General features: G+C 39.5%; 1 protein-coding gene across 1 annotated transcript in view; it reads left to right on the forward strand.

Moving 5' to 3' along the window:
• The first annotated feature begins 7,135 nt into the window (after nucleotides 1–7,135).
• PCLO (piccolo presynaptic cytomatrix protein) overlaps nucleotides 7,136–22,101 on the forward strand; it is a 323,756-nt gene continuing 308,790 nt past the window's right edge. The window contains 2 exon segments of the mRNA XM_054514979.1: nucleotides 7,136–7,500; nucleotides 13,977–15,234. Coding sequence (XP_054370954.1) covers nucleotides 7,259–7,500; nucleotides 13,977–15,234 — 1,500 coding nt within the window. The 5' untranslated portion in view covers nucleotides 7,136–7,258.

The following is a 22,101-nucleotide window of genomic DNA, read 5'->3' on the forward strand; positions in this document are numbered from 1 at the left end:
GAGATTTGGCCAATGTCATATGAGGTAAGTCTTAGATGTCCTTGAAAGGTTGTGGAGACTGGGCAAGTTCCCTGATGACTGGGGAAAGGAAAATGCTACAACCATCTTCAAAAAGAACTAAAAATGATACCAGTAAATAAATGATACCACCTCACTTTTGTTCCTGGAAAAATCATGGAGTGAGTCCTGTTGTAAGCCATTTCTAGACAAATGAAGAAGAAAGTGGTGAATGAAAATATCCAATATAGATGTACAACATGTAGGTCATGCTTTGGCCAGTTGGACTGCCCTTAACCTGTTTAATAAGTTTACCAATGATCTGGAGGAGAAGGACCCTCAAGTTTGCTCTTGATTCCAAACTGGAAGATGAGATCAATGTGCTCTGTGGTAGGGCTGGCATCCAAGGAGATGTAGACAGACTGGAGGAATGGGCAGACATGAACCCATTGAAATTCAGGAGGGATTTGTGCAAAGACCTTCACTTTAGATGGTCAACAGTATATTGGGCTGTATTGTAGCCAAGAAATTGAGGGAACTGATAATTCCTTTGTACTCAGCATTTGTAATATTGCATCTGGAGTGCGGCAGCCAGGTTTGGGTTCCTCTGCATTAGAAAGAGATTGACAAACTGGAATAAGTCCAATGAAGGGTTGCCCAGACTGTTAGGAAATTGGAGTAACTGTCCTCTGAGGAGAAGCTGAGAGATTTGACTGAATTTGACTGAAAGTTTCTCTAATATATGTTGGCCTTGTTTTGAGAAAGCGGTTGGTGGGGGTGACCTCCAAAGGTTACTTCTTACCCATTCTAAAATTGGTTTTGGACTAAAATGAAAATCAAGGCCTTTGGGATATATGACTGGTTTGGTGCCATTAGGAGCAAGGAGCTATTCCAATGCCAAGACTGTAAAAGCTCTGAGTACATATCTGAAGAGAAGGGTAAACTTTCTTAGGCCTGAAGAAATATACTTTCTGGGATAAAGACTGATGTTTACTTTACCTGAAATGAGCAGTATTCAGAGCCCATTCTAAGGACTATAGAACAAAGATAATTTTTTTACATTTTTCTCTCTAATTCTGTCACAAAGACAGTTGGTAGCTCATGCCAGAAAACCTAGTTAGTGTATTTAACATGGTCTACAGCATGTCACTCAATATGTGCTAAGCAATGGGCAGAACCCACTGGAAATGTGTGCTCTACATTCTTGTTATCATTTTACTTGTGAGTTCCTATGGAAGGACACAGGTGCTTAACTTTAATCTCTTATCCTTGGAAATGGTAACCTTGGCCAATATTTAGGGGGTTTAATTAAAATCCATGTAATACAAAAGAGTTACATTTGACATAATATCCACTCCCCTCTAACCCCCTACCAGCCCTGCCTTCCCCCAACCCTCTGGATTCATTTAGAAGGAAAAAATATGTAACATTATATTTAAAATGAACCTGTTCTCTGTGGCATAGGCAGGACCTGAACATATTATCTAAGTATGCACTTCACTAGCAAGACTTTCCTCTATTTAGGCTATGAAGTTTTTCCTACTGTGTTCTCAGCATGAAAGAGATAAGAACTAGGGGAATGAGAACTTTCAACACTCTCATGTTACCAATTAAAATCCCAAGGAAAGATCCTGAGGGTCTCACTGTTATGCTCACTGGTGCAAACCCAATTCTTTATTTTAATGTGATTTATCAGAACTTGCTAATGACAGCTCCAATCTTCCCCTAGGTTCTTCCTTGGGTTTGCTTTTGAATTGTAATAATTACACATATGACACTCACCATATAAGCAAATAAAAATTGAGCTCTTTGTGGTGGTATCTCTACCACTATTAGTTGGGCTCAACTGCTACAGGTGAATGAAATCATATTAAAGAAAGCAACAGGAGGACAACAGGACAGAACAACAATATTGCTGTTGCATGTTGTTTAGGACACAGCCTTTGAGATTAGTGTCTATTTTTTTCTATTCTTCACTTTAAGATGCAAATCACTATTTGTGTAGTAAAAATACTGATTGAAAACCATGTTTATCATTGTGACTAATCTATACTATGCTCACAATGTGAGCATATCAGCATTCCTATGCTGAACTCAGGTGCCAGACCTTGTTTTGTTGAAGTAAGAAAATGTGCTTGTGAGATTGCTGGGAAAACTGAGCCAGGTGTCCAGGCAGTACTGGCTATTCAGTAGGGTAAAGTGCATGTACTAGTCCTGTTTCACTTAGACTGATGATAATGAGGCTAAATATCTGCAGAGGCTTCTCAGAAGTGATTCGTTTAATCTTAAAAAGGATGCTATAACAGTAATGCTATTATATCAGAGTGCGTGGTATCCCAAAAGCCCAGACAGATACTCTGGGGTACCACAAATAATTCTGCCCAGGATGTTTTATAATACCTGGGAGTTTTTAAGCTGTATTCAGATTTGGGATAGGTGGGTTGTTTTCCCTTAAATATGTGAGTTGTTTGAAACAGGCTAGATCACTATTCCACTAGTTTCTCAACCTGCATTTACAAAGTAATGGCGTAGAGAATTCTACGCAGAAAGAGAAGAGTTATATATATTTGAATAGAAGAGCAAAACCACACAATGCTTTGCAAGGTACCTTGTTATCATTATTTACTGGTTGCTTTGGTGAGTAGTAATTCAGGTGAGACTGGAGGGTAGTTCTGATCTTCCAGAACATTTGCTGTGCAGTATTTAGCCAAACTTTGGTTGGTATGTAGATGAGTGCAGTTTTGACACAGAATTAGAGCTTGTGAGACAAGCCTTGCTGGTGGGAGCTATTATTACAAGGCACTGCTCATTCTGTATAGCAGATGGACTTAACTGCTGGATGCATTTTAGCCATCTCTTTTAAACTCCACAGTCTCTGTATCTCTGAAATGAGGTAGGTAAATGTGATGGGGCACTGCAACATTTACTTAAGTATTTGTACACATTAGAATAAAAAATAGTAATATGTAAAGTTTTATAAATATTTTTATGCACATTCTAGTTTCTCTTCTAGTTTCCTCTATCTTATTTTGTGGTACTGATCAGCACAGTCTCTGGTAATCACTAACAATTAAAACAACTCTAGCCTCTTCACTTTTGTCTGGGCACAGTGCCAGGCATATTATTAAGATATAAAAGTTTCTCCCATTTTGCTAGTTGATGCCAAGGTGTTACTGACCTCTTCCTTTCTTCTGATGATCTTAGCATTAGTTGTCCAACTTCTATGCACTAAATGGCTTTTTCTCAACTGTAAAATGTAAAGAGCACATCTATACTAAGCAGCCTGGCGATGAAAAAATTGGATGTCTTCAATGTTGTTAATCAGTAAATTAACTTCTAGCATTCATTTTAGTGCTGCAGATACACTCTAAACTGAGATTCCCTTGCCCCAGATTGGATTCAGCACTGGCAAAAGATGAACTAGTGTCCTTGTGCTGCTTCTGCATACTCAGCTCTACCTTGGACTGGCTCCTTTGAAGATTTGATGTATCTAGTTTGCATACCAAATTGGTCAGGGCCTGTTGAAAGTACTGCATTACGGATAAAGCACAGTGTTTAGTCTGAATGAAGTTACATCACTTCAAATGTATGGTGCTTTTGTTTTGCAGGGATAAAGATGCCATGTATGGCCTCAATGTAAAATATAAAAATGTTTGTGATTGTGCTGGTCTATTTTGGATTCAAACAGATATAATTAAGATTCTACAAAAACTGTGAACAGGTCCTCAAAGGCTAGTTTGATTTGCTGCTATTCATGATTATCCTTTTATATTACCTAGTATCAAAGAAAAGGTAACTTGCTTCTCTATCTCTGCCTCTAAATTTGCAGAAAGAACTCTAATTTGCATGCACTTTAAAAAGGACTGTTTTATCTCCAAAAAGGTTTTAATCATGTTTTTCTGTGCTAGAGATTAAGCAATTTTTTATTAGGGTTTTTTTACTGGCACCAGTGAGCCGTTTCTTGCAAGTTAGATACTACAATTTTTGACAAATGGGTTGATTAATTTGATAACTTTTCTTTCCTTGCTACAACAGAATCTTAAGACTCATTAGTTTTTGAGTTTCATTGGTAACACCAAAATGAGAGAGTTCTTGTCACTTTTGGACAGACCATAAAGTACATAGGGAGAAAGATGTGGAAACTATAGGATGTAGGGAAAACAGACTTGCAGCAGGACTCCTGGAACAGATAACTATTGATTTCATGCTCTTTCATAAGAAAAGGTAAATGTCACAGAACTGTGAAAAGAGACTGTTTCCACAAAAAGCCCTAAGATATTTGAAATCATAATTTTTAAGGTGAAATCCTTGGATCCAGTGAAGCCAATAATAAACTTCCCACTGAAGGTCATTTCTCATCCTTTGCCTCTTTCTTTGTGCTCATCTTACTTCCTTAGGCCTTAATGTCTTTTCCTCCTATTTTCTATCTCAGGACAGATTAAAAGTGAAACAGAAACAGTGTATATAGTTTTAAATAAGAAGCTTCATCAGAACTCGTTTCCCCACTTTTAATTGTTTTATTGAGTGAATTTATTTATTCAAAGCCACTAGTTCTTCTGACTCAGACCCAGAAGTTTTCTTATGTTTAAAATAAATATGCCATCTGATTTTAAACATAAGACAAGTTCTGGGTCTGAGTCAGAAGAACTAGTCACTCATTTGGCTTTGAATAAATTAATTCACATGATAAAACAATTCAAAGTGGGGAAACAAGAGTTCTGCTGATGCTTATTGTTTAAAACTCTCATTTGGGAACATTATAAAGTTTCCAACTACCCAACTGAAGGACAGAAACACCGCTCTCCACAAAATATTCAATATTTAATAGTATTATGAATGGTCAAATTAGTAAGTATCAGAAAACCAAATGTTTTCACTGATTAAATCCCTCTTTCCCCATCTTTTTTTTTTGTACTTGTCTTCTTCCATGCAGCAGCACTTTGCACATCTATTCATGGTTCAATTACATATATGATGTTCATTTGTGAAAAATGATGTTGGGATGTGTTTCTTTCTAACCCCCTTAACTGAACTTTGTCTTTCCTTCCCATGTCAAGGCAATCCACCTTCTGTCAGGTGTGACTGCATTGTGTGTCGCCTCTCCCACAGCCCTTTCTAATATCTTTACCTAGAACACCATGTGAAGAGGCAGCCACTTACACTCATGTCATGCTTCTCCACTAAGACCTCTGTGCTTTATCATGTTCTCTGCTGAGCAGTTCTCTTGTTGTGTTCCTTGTAGCCACTCAGGAGAAAACTAGAAAGCCCCCAGCTGGTACTAGTTTCATCACTTACTGTGAACCAGTACTGGAAAAATGATCTCTGATTGCTACACTATAAGAGCACTATAAATATTTGTACAGCATCCCTATGTAGGTCATTTTGGGAGTTCATCTGCATACAGCTGTGTCTGAAGCAAAGTACTAATGAAGCTAAAGAAGGAGACAAGCAAGAGTACCAAATTCTAGCACATCTTCCTCACTAAAACAAATTACTTCTGCGAAGATCTAGTTGCTTAACAAACACATTTGAATATGCAAAGTGTGGCCACAATTTAGTAAGGTCTCTAGAAAGGATTTGGTAAAAACTTGGCTCTGATCAATGAAGCAAGGAACACTAGTGGCAAAGACATAGAAGGACCAAGGGCTTTTATGGATTGGGTTTGTCCTGTAGTCTCCTAAGTCTCTGAGGGAAAGCATGAGCTGTAGGAGAGACTACTTAAATCAGCTGGATATGCAGAAGCTTATGGCACTAAATGGGATGGATCAAAAAGTGATGAGGGAGTTGATGCTACTGTAAAGTCAGTCATCTTCAGAAAGTCACTGGGATGTTTCCTAATGACCAGGAAAAAGCAAGCACTGTACCCATCTTCAAAAAGGAGACCCACAAGAGAGCCTCCAGGCAGTTTGACAAATGCAGCCAGTACCCTTCCTGGGAAAGTTACAGAGCAAGTCCTCTTAGAAGCCATGCCCAAGCAGACAAAAGACAGGAAGGTTATTAAAAACAGCATGTGTTTAACCTCAGGCAAATCACTCCATCAGGCTTTCAGCGTGATCAGCTATAACATCCCTACAGCCAAATCAGGGAGACCTGTACAGTGGATGAAAAATAGACTGAACTGTTGTGCTCAAACCAGCTCTGGTTATTTGCATCACGTCCAACTGCTGGCGTGTTACTATTTGTATCTTTCTGACTAATGGTATGCGATGTCTCTGCTACTGATGTGAGCAAGGCATGGAATACATTCTCTGCAAATCTCAGCTGGGAGAGCAGTAGATACACTAAAGAGCAGGGCCACTCTACTCCATCCAGGTGGGAGGATGAGCTGGCAGGAACGCCTTGAAGTTGAAGAATGGTAAGCAAAAAGTTCTGTATCTGGGAAGGAATAATTCCTTGCACCAGGATAGGTTGTCCCAAAAGCAGCTTTGCAGCAAACATCCAGATGGAATGCATTCCAGCAGTATGTGGTTGTGATGAAGAATGCCAGAGGCAGACAGACCTCTGCTACCTCAAGTGTGGCCAGAAGATTGGAGAAAGTTATTCTTCTCGATATGTTCAGCAGTTGTGAAACAGCATTAGGAGTACAGTGTCCAGTTTGGGGCTGATTGGTCCTGTAATAACACTGATATGGTGGAGACAGCCATCACGATGGTAGTCCAGTACTGAAACACAGACCGAGACAAGCTGTAAAATCTCTATCCACAGGGACATTCAAAACTCTGCTGTTCAGGGCACGGAGCAATCCGACCTCACTGACTCTACTCTGAAGGGGTTGCTTGGAGGGGTTGTCCTCCAGACGCGTCTTCCAGTCCCTCTTACTTCGCTTCGGGCAAGCGAGGCTTCTTCAGGCTTTAACTGCACATCCTCGTACGCAGAGGGAAGGCGAGCGGGAGGCAGCAGCGCCCGCAGGATGGCCGCGGGTCCCCGCTCGGTCCCTCACGATGCGGCGGGTGCGCGGGGCGGGGGCGGCGGTGCCTTTAAAGGCCGGGGCGCGGGGCGGGCCCGGAGCGCGGGGGGAGCCGCCCGCCCGGAGCATGCGCTGCGCTGCGCGGGGTGGCGGAGCACGGCGGGCGGCACCGCCGCACTCCCCCGGCAGCCGCGGCGGCAGCCAGCGAGCCCCAGCCCGGCCCCGGCGCTGCCGCCGCGCGGGGCCGTGGTGGCGGCCGCCGAGCCCTGATTGATTGCCCGCGGGGGAGCGGGGCTGCGAGCCGCCCCCAGCCCGGTCTGCGCCCGACGGGAGAGGCGGCGAGCCGCGGCGGCCATGGGCAACGAGGCGAGCCTGGAAGGAGGCGAAGGGCTGGGCGCCTTCCCCGAAGGGGCGGCGGCAGCCGGGGATGGCGGCGGCTCCGCGGCCCCCTTGCAGAGCCTGGTCCCGGCCGGGGTGGAGGCGGACCTGAGCCAGCTGAGCGAGGAGGAGAGGAGGCAGATCGCCGCTGTCATGTCAAGGGCGCAGGGGCTGCCCAGAGGGAACCTCGCCGGCGCGGAGCCGCCTCCCATGCAAAGGCATGCACGGAAAATCTCCCTTCTCCCGCTCCTCCCTTCCCCCTTCTCCGTCTCCTCGCGGTGGGGCGGGGGGCGAGTCGCAATTCGAGCTGGGCCCGCTGCACCCGGAGCCGGCGTTCCATTTTGCTAGCAGAGGGAGGGAAGGGGTGGCCGCACGGGCGCGGGCACCAGGACGGAGCCTGCACCCTCTTGCTCTCCCCACTACAGCGGTCTCTGATAATAGCGGCGGTCCCCGGTTCCGTGGGCTGCGCCCTCCTTTCCTGCCTTGCACTGATCTGGAGCACGGGCAGTTTGTGTGTCGGGGCGGGGAGAGATGTGCAGACACCGTTGTGGTTTTCTGTGTGCGGGTGTGTGCTTTACGGGGCTGGATGCCCCACAGCTCTGGTAGCAGCCAGGGAAGCGGATGGGTTCTGCAAGCGTCTGGAGAGAGAATCTTGTTGAATCTTCCAAGGCTTTTGGGCATAATACATTTGCTGGCCGTTACTCTGCCAATTCTGAACCTCTACAACTATCATTCGGCTTCATTAAATAGTCATGGATTGAGGAGGTCTGTTTCAGCCTATTTTTTCACCCTTTTTTTTCTTTTTTCTTTTTTTTTTCTTCCCTCCCTTTATTAGTTGGAAGGGGAGAGGCTAAATAGATTAAATTGCTTGCCACGGTATTCAGCGTTCTGGAGAGTCATGACTTTACCTCGTTGTGTTTTTGCGAAGGCTGGGGTAATTTCCTTCCCCGTTCTTTGCCTGCCCCTCAGCGAATTCTCAGCCCGACGTGCAACAAGCCCGCTCCCCGCCCGGCTATTCGGGGCTGCCGCTGTCCGTGGTGCTGAACCACGGCCCTGCCCGGCCCCGTGCCGCTGTCCTCGGTGCTGCACCCCTCCTGGCCCGGCCCCGTGCCGCTGTCCTCGGTGCTGAACCCCTCCTGGCCCGGCCCCGTGCCGCTGTCCTCGGTGCTGAACCCCTCCTGGCCCGGCCCCGTGCCGCTGTCCTCGGTGCTGAACCCCTCCTGGCCCAGCCTGCCACCCGAGGCCGGCGCCTCTGTTGCTCTCCGACTCCGGGGCTGGGTGTGTTGTTTGTCTTGAAGGAGGAAGCTGAAAGGAGCCTCCTCGAGTGTTTCACGGTGCATTGACCTCACCCCACCATACATGCATATTCAGTTTATATAATGTCAGGTTTATATAAGTGAATTCTAGAAGAGAGGCAAGGAGGGTGGGACTAAATTAATTCTTGGGCAATTATTGGAGTCACTGAGATTATACCTGAGATGATGGTCTCCATTTTTTGAAACTGGAAGTCAAATCTTCCTATTTCATGTCTTGCTTAATTATTGATCAGGCATTAGCACTGTGTGTAAAATAAAAATTTCCATTCAATTTAGATCTCTGTACAGCCTCTGTTGTTAATGAGGAACATTAATGAGAAAAAGAAATATTCTTTAGTTCCATGAAACTAAGTTCAAAATTCCCTTTTGTATAATTGTCTATGAACAAAGACACAAGTACTTTGAAACTTACTTTTTACTGGAACAATACCATGAAAAAATAAAGATAAATGTTCTTGGAAGTCATTAGAGTAGACTGAACTCATTGCAATGTGAACATATCTGCATTTATAAATGTCTGCTTTCCTACAAACATATTTATATCAGAAGCTACTTTGATCTTGTTAGCATACCATACTTCCACCCTCTATTTAAAGTAAGAGGACTCTAAATTCGTGAATTACAGCCTTTTACCTTGCGTCAGAATGTCAGCTTTGACTATTATAGCAGTTCCCATCATAGTATCTTCATGCCTCTCCACTGTAATGAAGTTACTACTTGTCTTGTCTCTTGGTTTGTGGCTTTATTTTCTCCTCTTGCTGTTTGCTTTTTTTGCTGTTGAGAGCTACCAAGAATGTTTGCAGTAATTATCAAGAACCTGATACAAATAAAACCCTTGGAGTAAGCCTCTCCTAAGGATTACAGATCGCCCTCTTCCAGACTAAAACTGGAACTTTTAGTTTTTTTTTTCTTTTTTTCTTTCCAGTCCAAATGTTAGGTGACGGAGTGTGATCAAAAGAGGAATTCTGGCTTTCAGTCCATATAGCTTTGCATTTTGGCAGTGTCATTATTGTAGCATCTGTTAATTTTTAACATATTAAATGGTTTCTTCCTTTGTGATTTCCATTATAACATTAGAGTCTAATAATTATTTTCTATTCTAAATGCTCCCATTCCTGCTCCCAAAATAACCCTAAAGTGTACAAATTCCTTATGATTGCTGGTATCCTAAGGTAATATTTTTTGCAAAAACAGGCTTTTTAATAGTAAGTAATATATGTGCCAGGTAATATAGTTGCACCTTTACCACCTAAAAATGAATGCTGTACATTCTAAAACTTCTGTAGGCTTTGAGCTTTGAAGTCTTGTGAATTGCAATAAGTGCATTTAGATCTAAAGCACCTAAAGTGAACTGTCTAATAATTGTCCTATTATTAAAAAAAATTAAAAAATGAGAGTTTCATTCTCAGGTTCCAGTGAGATGTTTAGGATCTGTGGAAATCTTTCTATCCAATTTCAATTATCTGTCTTCAGAAAATTCATGGTTGGGAAATTTCTCTGAAACAAGCAGAGTCAATTTGTAAGCCACTTCCATTTGTTCTAGCTTCATCAAATGACTCTGTAACTGTGCCAGTGTTCACTTCCTGAGGAATTACACTATATCTGAAAGGATTAGATGGCCAGCTGAATATATGACCATCTAATACAGCTGCTTGGGTTTTTTGGTCATTTTTTTTTCCCAGTTCAATAAGTTGGTCACAATAGATATAAATAAAATAAACTTTGCTGCATTTTGATAAGAAATGCTAAGAAGTCTCGCTAACTGTTGCACTTCTGAAGTATATTTATGGTATATTTTCTAGAAGAAATATATGTTTTTAAGAAAAGTTAGCCACTGGAGGATGCATAAATTCATACATATATTTTCTGCAGATATGAAAAAAATTAACTACCTTTGAGTTGCATTGTTACTGCATTTGTCTTTGAAACTATTAACACTGATGAATGGGGAAAAATATGCCTTCTTAACAGGTGCTTGTAGTTATGGAATTGAAGAACTGGACCAATAGTCCTTTTGTTAAATCTCTGCTTACTCCAAAGTAAGCTTTGATTGGGCTCTAATATGTAAATGAGTAGAGATGAGTTCCATGAGTTAACACCGCAGTGAGAGGAAGCACAGCAGCACAAAGAAAAGCATTATGTGAGGAAGAACTAAATTATATTGTATGTTGGGTCTGGTTTGAAAGCTTTTTTGTGATTCAAAAGATTTGAAAGCTAGAAAATTCTTGTCAAATTCTTGTTAAGATTTAGTTTGAGGTTTCTGATTCTCCAGTTCAATTAAATTTTTTCAATATCAGTTTGTGGTTGGTTGTAAAATGGTTGTAGAAAAGACTTCAACTCTCAGGTACCTCAAACTAAATGGAACAAGTCCTGGCTTTTGACAGAAGAAACACTTCTCAAGAAGCTTGTCCTTTCAAGGCTTTTTCTTCCACTAGTTAATCACGCGCTGTCTCCATTGCTTAGAAACATTGGTGTGTACAAAGGCAAGACAAGTCAGCTCTTCAGAATATACCAATAGCCTTGAAGAGAATCACCTGAGTTTATTTCCTAGATTCATGGGTTTTAATCTCATTTCAAAGCCTGATAGCTGATCAGGTGGAAATTTATGGAACACATTATTTGATAAAAATGCAAGCTGGAGCAGAATTCCACTTCAATCCAGTTATTTTTCTTGCTAATTTCCAAGTTGAATTTTTAAAAACCGTTGGGTTTTTTGCTTTGGTTTTTGTTTGGGATTCCCCCCTCCCCCCCCTTCTGTTCTAGCTTCACATTGTAAGGTTTGGGAATGGGCATGTTATCCAATTTCTGGACTTGAATTTCAATAGCACTGTTGTTTTTTTCTTCCCCACTCCCTTTTAAGTCTTATCATTGTTGAATGAAGCCTTCCAAGAGTTTGAACATTTACAATCATGAATGCTGGAGGTGTACCCAGCTAATAGACTAGTTAAAATAGGCTAGTGGCTAATAGACTAGTTGAAATGTTTTTGTATGGTAAGCAGTGTCTCTTCAGATAAACCTAGAGTGCTTATCTAAATAACAAGAAGCAGAACTGCAGGTAGACCTACCTTGCTAATCAGAGTATAATGTTGGAACCCTAGTTACTGGGAATTTTTGACTTTCTGTGCTGACAGGCACTGACCCTCAAGAAAACACTACATTTGACCTGAGGCCATAGAGAAAACTTCCAAAATGAAATAATAGAACTAGGATTATGAGTGTGTAGCTTGAATAGAAGTGTATAATATCACATGGTAGAAAACTTTAAAGTTTTATAATATAGTGATATATATAAAACAAAATAAAGGTTTCAGAGCAGAAGCCTGTCCTTCTTAACCTTCTTCTTCATAAGTTTGAGTAATATTATATAATTAGATAAAATATCTGCATTGCAGGCCACAGATAGTTATTGAGTTAAAAATAAAAATAATTTGTCATTTCTTAATTAAAGAGTTTATCCTTAAGAAACCTTATAGAGAAAGAGATATGGTTCCATTTTTTTAGTTTGCTAGAGTAAAATACTGTAAAACTCACAGTTTGTAAAACTGTAACATAAATAAAAACTAATAAACATCTAAGTCCAAACAAAAAAAATACCATCTAACACATTTAATCCCAAACCTAACAAAAAAGTTAAGACTCAACAGTATAAAACTGCTCTTTTAATAAGGAAAATGCCAAATATTTGAAAGAATTAGATTATCTTTGGGCTTTTCTGAATTATCCTCTTTATGAATTAATCAATGTTGACTGATGCCAGTGGAAAAACACCTGCTCACATCAGTGGGTTGCACATTAGGGTCATAAGCTTCCAAATATTGTGGTCAATAAGTCTACAGGAATGAGAAAGGATAAATGGAATTGTGGAAGGCTGGGAATAATTTGTCCTTAGCAAGTATTGCTTGAGGAAATTTTTAATTAACAGAAAAAAGTCAGATACGAGATTAAGAGAAATCCTGCATTGTGAGAATTACACAGAAAAGTTTACCACTAAGCTTTGTCCTTTTGTATTGCCATTGCTAGCCATGTAATGGAAACTAAATGCTAATCAGAAATACTGCTAAACTCATGGTGACATTAACAATCTAAAATATATAATTTAATGTGGCTACTGTAGATGGTTCTGCAGACTTCTGAAAAAACTCTTTAAATTGTGCATTTATTTATTTATTAGTCAAGGAATGCAGTTAAATCTAATAAGTGATTGTTTCTTTTGCTCATGAATACCCAAGAAAAAATGTCCTGTCTGGCAAACAAGGATCACAGCTGACTGATTCTCTCTAAGTAAAAAAGAGAAAATTTTATATTTACAACATTTCTGTGACACTGAAGTGTATACCCCGTATCTTCCAGCAGAAGCTGAGTGGTAGCACTGAATAGAATATTTTATTACATCCCTGAGCATTAGCACCAATGCAACAATATTATTATATCAGTGAGCAACAATATTATTTCCTGTGCTACAGCCAAGTACAGCAACAAGTGAAATACTGTGCCATATATAAAGCCGTGATCTTGATTTGGGTTCCTACATTCTTAGTTTCATTTTCTCCCGTATGAACATACAGCAAAATGTTGTTGCATGGATTTTTCCCAATTCTCTAATGTAATGTGGTGGAGTTCTTTTTAATACTGGTCAGTGTGACTTGTTCAGATGATGTTGAGAAGGAGTATGGTAGCTATTTGCAAAGAAGAAAAAAAGAAGGTTCAGGCTAACTCTGAACTGAAATCTGTTTTATTTAATGGAGAGCTCTCCTGATTTGTGAGCAGATGGGTGCCAAAATAAAAACTTTACAAAGAAGAAGAATACTTTTGCAAAGAAGAATACTCTTTAACGTACATGAATTTTAAATCACTGCTGCATATTGAATTGTAAATATATCCAAATTTTGTACAAGTATCCAAAAAATAAGTACAGAAGCATATTGCATTGTGCTTTTATTTTTTTTTGTATGGCTCTACTTTGATCTGCTAATTTTGACACCTCTGTTTCTTTTAGTCTTCTGTCTCCCTGTTTTTTATATCCTGAGGAGCAGGGTGGAGAGTTAATAATTTGTATATCAGTATAATAGGAAGTTCTAGCTTTGATCTCTTCGGAATTCTGAAAAAAAGGATATCTGGTTAAATATTGTTGTATTAAATTATTTTCTAAAGAATAAAGCAATCAATGACTGAATACCTGTATCACCCTTTAAAGAATAGTGATTATTTAAATACTTTTTACATGCACCTTGTTATATGCCTTGGTCTTGAAAATGCTTAGGCACTGAGAAACTTCACAGCGCTACCGGTGCACTTCCAGGGCTACTGATACATCTTATTTTATCCAATTTTTATTCTGTCATGCATTATTTTAATCTTATTACGTTTTCTCTTTGCAGACATCCTGAACTTGATACAAGCCGCCATCCCAGACAACCAGGTAAGCCTCCAGATCCAGGACCACCAGGTTTAAGTAAGAGCAGAACAGTAGATGCGCTGAAGACAGAACAACGGGCACCTGGACGGAGCCCTTCTACTCTCAGTCTACGGGAATCAAAGTCCAGGACTGATTTTAAAGAAGATCAGAAGCCAAGTATGATGCCCAGTTTTCTCTCAGAAGCCAATCCATTGAGTGCAGTCACTTCAGTTGTGAACAAATTCAATCCTTTTGATTTGATATCGGATTCAGATACAACTCATGAAGAAGCCGGTAGGAAACAAAAAGCTGCCCCAAAAGAGCAAGGGAAACCTGAGGAGCAGAGGAGTCCTGCGAAACATCCAACTCAACCACAGTCTCCAAAGCCAGCTGTTCAACATCCAGGACCTGCCAGACCTACTGTCCAACAAACTGAGTCTTCCAAGCCAGCGCTGCAGCAGCAGCAGCAGCCTGGGGGACCAAGGCAAGTTCAGAAACCAGGCCATGGCCAACCAGCAGATGCTAAGCAAGAGCAAGCAAAACAACCACCCCAGCCGAGAGGACCACAGAAATCTCAGCCACAACCATCAGAACCAACAAAACCCATTCAACAGCAAACTTCTGCAAAACCTTCATCAGGCCCAACAAAACCATCCCCACAGCAACCAGACAGCACTAAAGTGACGTCCCAAACAGCGCCTCCCACAAAACCATCATCGCAGCAGCCAGGACCTGCCAAACAACCATCACAGCAGCCTGCACGGCAAGGAGGGCCTGTCAAGCCTTCTCCCCAGCAGACAGGGCCTCCAAAACAGCCTTCTCAGCAACCTGGACCTGAAAAGCCATCTGCTCAGCAAACAGGACCTGCAAAACAACCACCTCAGCCTGGATCTGGGAAGCCACCTCCGCAGCAAACAGGGCTTGTAAAACAAGTGCCACCCCAGGCAGGGCCTACGAAACCACCTTCTCAGACTGCAGGGCCCACAAAAGCCCCAGCACAACAAGCAGGACCTACAAAACCCCCTGGCCAACAACCAGGGCCGGAAAAGCCCCCACAGCAAATGCAAGCTGGTGCAAGTCAACCCACCGAGTCTGCCCCAAAGAAAACCTTCTGCCCTCTTTGTACAACCACCGAGCTGCTGCTGCACACTCCTGAAAAGGCCAACTACAACACGTGCACCCAGTGTCACACTGTAGTCTGCAGCCTGTGTGGATTCAATCCTAATCCTCATATCACAGAGGTGAGTAATTTTCAAACTGATGTTCACTAAGAATTCAGTTTGCCTTTGCTGTGTTGAAACATCACATGTACTACATATACCACTGTGATAATTTAACAAGTTCAGTAAAAAAAATGCTATTTCAGATAACTGCTTATGAGTAAAACAGGGTGAAACTGGAGGAAAAAGGTAATGGTTCTCTGCTCATATAGATTTAGAAATGTGTTCTCATCTCTTTATATAAAAAAAGGAGAGACCCTAGTGTGACTTTTGTCTCATTTTGATTGTTTTTGATCACCTGCTGTCTATGTTTACAATCTGACCACAATACTCATGTGCAAATACATTTATAGATAAATAACCTTTCTGCTATAAGAACTAATTAAAAAAAAAGCAGTCTTCATAGCTCCAGTGTGTGGCTAAGGAAAGGATATGGAGTGGATTTGCTTTACAACTGTGCCAGTGTTCAGTTGTGTTAGTTGAAAGCCTGAGTCATGAGTTTGCCTTGGTGCTACGTGGGTTATTTCATTCTTGTGGGATGTTAAGATCTCTGTGGACTATTTCTAACCTTGATTGCCATTCTTGCTGTAATTCTATAACATAAAAATGGAATAGAAAACAATATTAGGACTACAAATGAATTTATTTTAACCTGATGTTTGTGGTAGCTTGATTTATTGCTTATACATATCCTTTATTGCTCTGCACGGGAATAATGCTTTATGTGACTGTTTTCTCAGCTTCTTGTACATCCTGATATGCTACTTTTAAATTTGCAAAGTAGCTGGAGTTTGTTTTCAGTAACAACACTTCTACCAATTTATGGAAATTCAAACAGAATGGACCTGGCATCAAAGGCTAACTAGTGATAATCAGAAGGGATATTTAGAAAACTTTTTTTTTTGTCTTGTGGTATCAATTTAGCTGATCTGAGACGAACACAGGAAGAAGTACAGACTACTACTGTATTTTGAACCTAATAAATAATACCTGTATATTTAAAATTAAATCAAAGAATTTCTGGAAAATTTCTCTGGATATGGTGTAGTCTAAACTTCTTCTCAAAGTGGTGTCACCTCAAGCAGGTTTAGCCAGTGTTGAATATCTTTAAGGATGGAGGTCTGACAGCCTTTCTGGGCAACCTGTGTACTCAGTATCACAGTGATTTAAGGACATTGTTAGCAGCTGGTTTTCTTTCCAGCACGTTTATTTGTGGCTACCTGTAACAAACAGCAGATTTTTTGCATCCAGCAATATGATATTTTTGGTTTTTTTGTTAAAATTGGAAATTTAAGACTGAAAGAGTAATAGCAGTAACCATTGATAGCACTTGGTTTAGGATTGTTGATGTCTTCTTTGAGTTTAGGGAAACTGAGGATTGAGATAGCTGGCACTGAAGGCTGGACTGGAAAAGGAGTGACCTGAACATCTGTGTGTAGAAACTTCAGAGCATCTGCAACTAACCAGGTGTCAATATTTCAGGGTCTACATGAGGAAAGGTCATTCTGGACTGTTAGTGTGAAAAAAAGATGTATAACAGGCAAGAAGTGTAACATATTAATATTAAAGTCAACAAGGAAGTTTTATTGCAAACCTTTGTCTTCAAATTCTGCCAATGTTTTTGGGCCAGAACTTCTTACATTTATTTGTGAGTGCTGAGTTGTTCATGTCTGTAGTGTGCTCTTGGAGTCTCTTGAAGCCCCAAGTTTGTCTTCCTTTAAAAGCTCCATATTTCCTATGGAATTGGTCAACAACTTTGGTGTGTTCAAATGAAACAGGTTTTGAGAGAGAGTTTATGTAAGAAGATTTCCAAGTATTTGGAAATTCTGTGAATAACTACTAGTTTTTGAAGTGGATACTCAGTAAGTGTGAAATTCAGGACTTTTAGACAATAAATACAGCTGCATTTAAGACTAACTGATTGCATACATATGTAAAAGCAAATTTGAATTTCATATTAGACATTGAAATAAACACAGGATATGCATTTATTTCATGAAAAAATCATTTCAGAAAATGAAGGTATTGGACATCTAATTTATTCAGCTATTAGTTCCAATCTCCTGACTCCCACTCAGACTTTTCTCATTTGCTCAGCTTTGCACCACCAGCTGTCTTGCTGAAACTTCATTGTGGGTGTCCTGCTCCAGTCTGCCATTGAAGTGTGACAAAAATCACACCTGACTTTATTCCTGAATGTTGGGATCAAAGTTAATAGAACCTGCTCTGGCACAGACAAAAAATTCACTTATTTCAGCTGCCAAGATTCTCACTTGAGTTATTATCAAATTTTCATTCTACTTTCTGTTTCCTTTAAGTATTTAGCTTATTAACAAAAGTTCCTGATTCCTTTTACAGTACTTTACCCACTTCTTCCCAACTATCAGGAAGATCATGATTTGTGACTTGGCTGTCAGTTTTCTTGCTTATGGTGCAATTTTTTTCTTTTCACTTCTTGTATTTTAACTTCTCCTGAAGTATTATTGACCAAAATTCTGTGTCTTACCCATGCACCTACTGACTTTACTGTTTTACTTTAGCGTTCCCTGATATTTTTTTGTCAGGCTTCATTATTCTGGAATCCTACATTGTGCTTTTCCCACATCCTGTATAACTACTGATTTTATTGCTTATGTTAAACACATTACTTATGGGGAAGCAATAATTTCAAATTGGATGTGGGGAATGGAAGGCATTTATTTAGAAAAAAATTGACTTTTGTTCTCTAAAATTTTCCCTTTGTGCAGCTGCTGGAATTGCTTTCCTAAGACAGCCTCCTTACAAGTTTCTTACAAGGTAGCTCAGTCTCCAAAACTAATCAAGTGAATAATTTTTCCAATGTAGATCTTTCTCAATTTCTGTGTTCTATATTTCTAGCTGATCCTGAGAAGAATTTTACAAGCTTTAAAAACTGGCTTAGGAAGTAGATTGCATACCTTGTAAAGCCATTATAAAATGCAGATAAAAAATTTAATTCATTTTATTAATTTAAACCTTTATTTAAAATTCAGTAGTACATGCACTCTGTCTGTTTGAACTCACTAGAGAGAACTCTAACTAAGAGCAGAAAGTGATACCTGTATTGCCACAAGGTCAGACCCCTTGAACTGTTTCTCTGAACCATCTGACACTGCAGTCCTCTTGGGGAAGAAGGATAGTTGGTGTCTTGCTTTTGTACAGCAGTCTGGAGAGAAAAGGCATCATACATAAGTGTTCAGTAACATATGTCTCTCTAATCTGTCTAGGTATTCATACTCCACTCATCACCATGGCACATGACTGCCTAGCAACAGTTGCATAAAGTAATGGAAAAAATTATATAAGCAGGTTTGAGGACTGGTACTCTATTCCATTTGCCTTTCATGTACATCAGAACCTTGTAGGAAGTGTATCTTTTACTACGTGGTGACTTATTTTTCTAATTTTTTTACCATTTTATTTTCCCAAACCCACTCCCAGAGCCATTAACAACAGAAAGCAGCACTTCCCAGAAAAAGATTCAGCCCATTAGAGCATTCAAGTAGGAGTAGGCTTTCTGAAAATGAACAAAAGCACCTTGAGGGAAAAAGGCAAAAAGCACAAACTGCTATAGTTAAATCTAAATTAGCGCATATGCTCAGCAGCTGGAGTAAATTTTCATTCCTTGTGAACTAGTTAGTGGAAGATGCATGCAAAACTGACTGGGCAAGGGTTTAAAGGGTAATCATAAAATCCTTACATTCTTTATGATGTCATCTGTAAAGCTGATGATCGAGTGGAGTGTTAGAGCTGTTAACGTTGGACCCTTGGCTGTGTGTGGGCTCTGCTCCTGGATGTGTATCTGTGCACATGTGGATGCCTGTCTTCTTGGGGGTTTTTGAGGAGGGATTATTCTACATGAATTTTATATACATTAGATCACATTTCATCCATGATTGTGCCGTTCTTTAAAGAGAACATTTGAAATTAATCTTGAGGCCAGGTATCATTTTAGAGATAGATACTTAATGAAAATTGTACATTCAAATAATGGGAAGCTGTGTATTGATACAGGATTTGTTTACTTGCCAAAAGATCTTCTGGGCAGAGATAAAGTGAATTCTTAAAAATATTTTATGGTTTCTGATTTTTTTTTCCAAACAATGTGTCTGTACCAAAGCTAATTTATTGGAAAAAAGAGGAGGGATAAAAATTCCAGGAGGAGGAATCAGAAACCCCAAACAGTTGACTATCTCAAAGTGGAGTGTATGGTTTCTGATCAAGTAGAACTTTTTACTGGATTGCACATTTATTTTTTCAATTCAATATGAAAAAATTTTAACTCTGTCTGAAATATTTTATTTTTTGTTATTGAAGATTTTTGTGGGGGAGTGCATGTCTATTTCTGAACTTTTTTTTTATAGATAGAAATTTTCCATATCAATTGTACTACATATTATTGCCTTGATTTTTTTTTTTGCTTCCTTTCTGCCTCTCTTTAATTTTACAATCATATCACAAGATTTGATTTAAAAATATAATATTTTAGTTCAAATCTTCATAATTATTTTTTGGTATTTGTATTTGCTTTTATTAAAATCCTGCAGCTCTAAATCTCCTAAAAATACTTGGGCATGAAGTAGGATCAATAACTAAACAGAATTTAAACAGTCAGCAAGGCATTAATTTTTGTTATTTTCATTATTATTAGGTTGTATAGGGAGAACAATATATAATAATTTAAAATAAGGAAGATGAGTATAAATCTTGTGAATTCAGGTAAGTTATGCTTATACTTGCAATAAAATTAATAGAAATTACTCTATTAAATCTTTGTTGATTACATGATAGTAAAGGAAGCTGTTGATTGAAGTATTCCCTGTGGTTTGCAGTCTAGACCCTGCTGTGTTGTAATAGTACATGGGAACCAAAATGCAAGTTGGACTGGAAATGATATATAAACAAGAATAAACTGCCATCACTGTGGGTAGTGACATGCAATAAAGTCTTAAGTGTTTTGATATCAGGGAAAATAGCTTTGAGTTTGTACACCCTATGTGAACTTGGTGGGGTGGATAAAAGGGTTATATAAGTAAAGCAGAAAAAAAAAAATCAAAGACCTAAATCTAATTATCAGCTGTTATAGCCATCATAAGTTGTATAGAAATGTGTTTAAAAAAACTCCAGCAAATCCCAAGACTTTGAAACATTTTTCAAAGTAGTTATTTAAATACCAGCTCTTAACTGTGTTGAAATGAAGTGAGAAGAGTTGTGTAAAACTGATGTACTTTAGTCTAGGTTCAAATTGATCAGAGAGCAGATGTAAACAAGACTTGTTTAGCTGCCATTTAAAAGCCATAAAAGTGTGAAATATATGCTGTAGTACAAAGAGTACTTGGGATCTTCCAGTGTTACTAACACTGCAATTTCTATGCAAATGGGGATTATTCACAATTTTTGTGGTGAAATGAAGTTAGTGTAGTTCCTATAGTTCTGCCCCTAGCCACAGATTCTGCACAGACATTTGGGAAAATTGTAAAGATCCTCAAGTAGAAGGGTTATGGAAGTACAGGATACTGTTTCTCTCCATGGAATATTCTTAAACAAACTCCCACATTGTTTCTGTCTTAGAGGAAGGCTGTGTGCCCACAGTTCTGCTTTACTTTAAGGATTAGATGTAGAAATAGCAGTGATGCCTTGTGGTTTTTTCTTTTTTTTTTTTTTTTCTCTTTACATAAGGGGCAGAACATAGAGGCAAAACCCCTCTGTATGGGGAATAGTTTCCCAATAATTTAATTGAGCAATATTCTACAATATGTTGGAGTGTTTTCTCATTAGTCCAGAAAGCTGGCCTGTACAGTTTTTAACACAAGTAAATAATAAATTAATCTGCATAGCTAAAGATGTCAACTGCAGTCAGCCATCTGTGCCAGTATTGCTGTTGCTCAGCAACTGTAATTTACTACTATGTGAGGCCATGTGATGTGGGATGGTGTTTGCTGGGCAGCCACTGGGCAGGCAGCACAGCCCAGCCCTGCTCTCACCAGACAGCTTAATCCTTCTCATGATTCGCTCAGTGCAGCACAGATGAACTTCGTTAACCTTTTCTTTGCCACTCTCTTGATGTGCAGTTAGATTTTTTGTCAGTCATTCATGTGTTTCTGGCATATCAAATCTCAGTGTAGTTGATCAAAGCAATGAGCATTTGTTGCATTACTGCATGATGCAGTGCACTGAGCTGTATTTAAATGTCTTTTTCCTTGCTATGTGCATGAGGCAGCTTAATCATATCCTTGACTATAAAAAAAACTTGTTTTTAGATATCCTGAGATACTGATAAAAAAAATTCAAAAGGTTGTGTTCATTATTCTGCTTTATGATTCTAATTATGTAAGCTATAAAATAATAGTTCCCCAAACATTCATAATTCACGTGCAAACTATAGATTTTCATATTGGTAATTTAAGTAGAGTAGTGGAATATGTTTTAAGATTGTGATAACTGCATAATATAATTAATTCTGTAGTGTTCAGTAGCTTTAGAACAGTAAGTAACATTTAAAAATGATTTTTCAATATGTCTATTTAAAAAGTTTTTACCAGCATTGGTTTAGCACCAAGCTACAGAGCTTGTAACCATTGCTGCGGTTTGTGGAAGGATCCCATGGACCGTGCTGCTGACTAGAATCTAGTGTCATGTTTGTGAGCATCTTGAGTCAGTGTTCCCTGGCAAACTCATCATATGTCTGAAAGGAAGGTAAATATGTATTTTGTAGTGATGATGTATTTGCCTGAAATGAGGATCAGTTGCATACTGTGTACAATTGTTAAATGTTTAGTTTGGTGTAATTACTTTGAACAGCTGAGAACTTATTCATAAAATAATGGTCTAGAAGAACAAAACTTTGTATCCAGGATTGCACAAGCTTCT

Source organism: Molothrus ater, chromosome 5 (genome assembly GCF_012460135.2).
Source record: "Molothrus ater isolate BHLD 08-10-18 breed brown headed cowbird chromosome 5, BPBGC_Mater_1.1, whole genome shotgun sequence".
NCBI lineage: Eukaryota > Metazoa > Chordata > Aves > Passeriformes > Icteridae > Molothrus > Molothrus ater.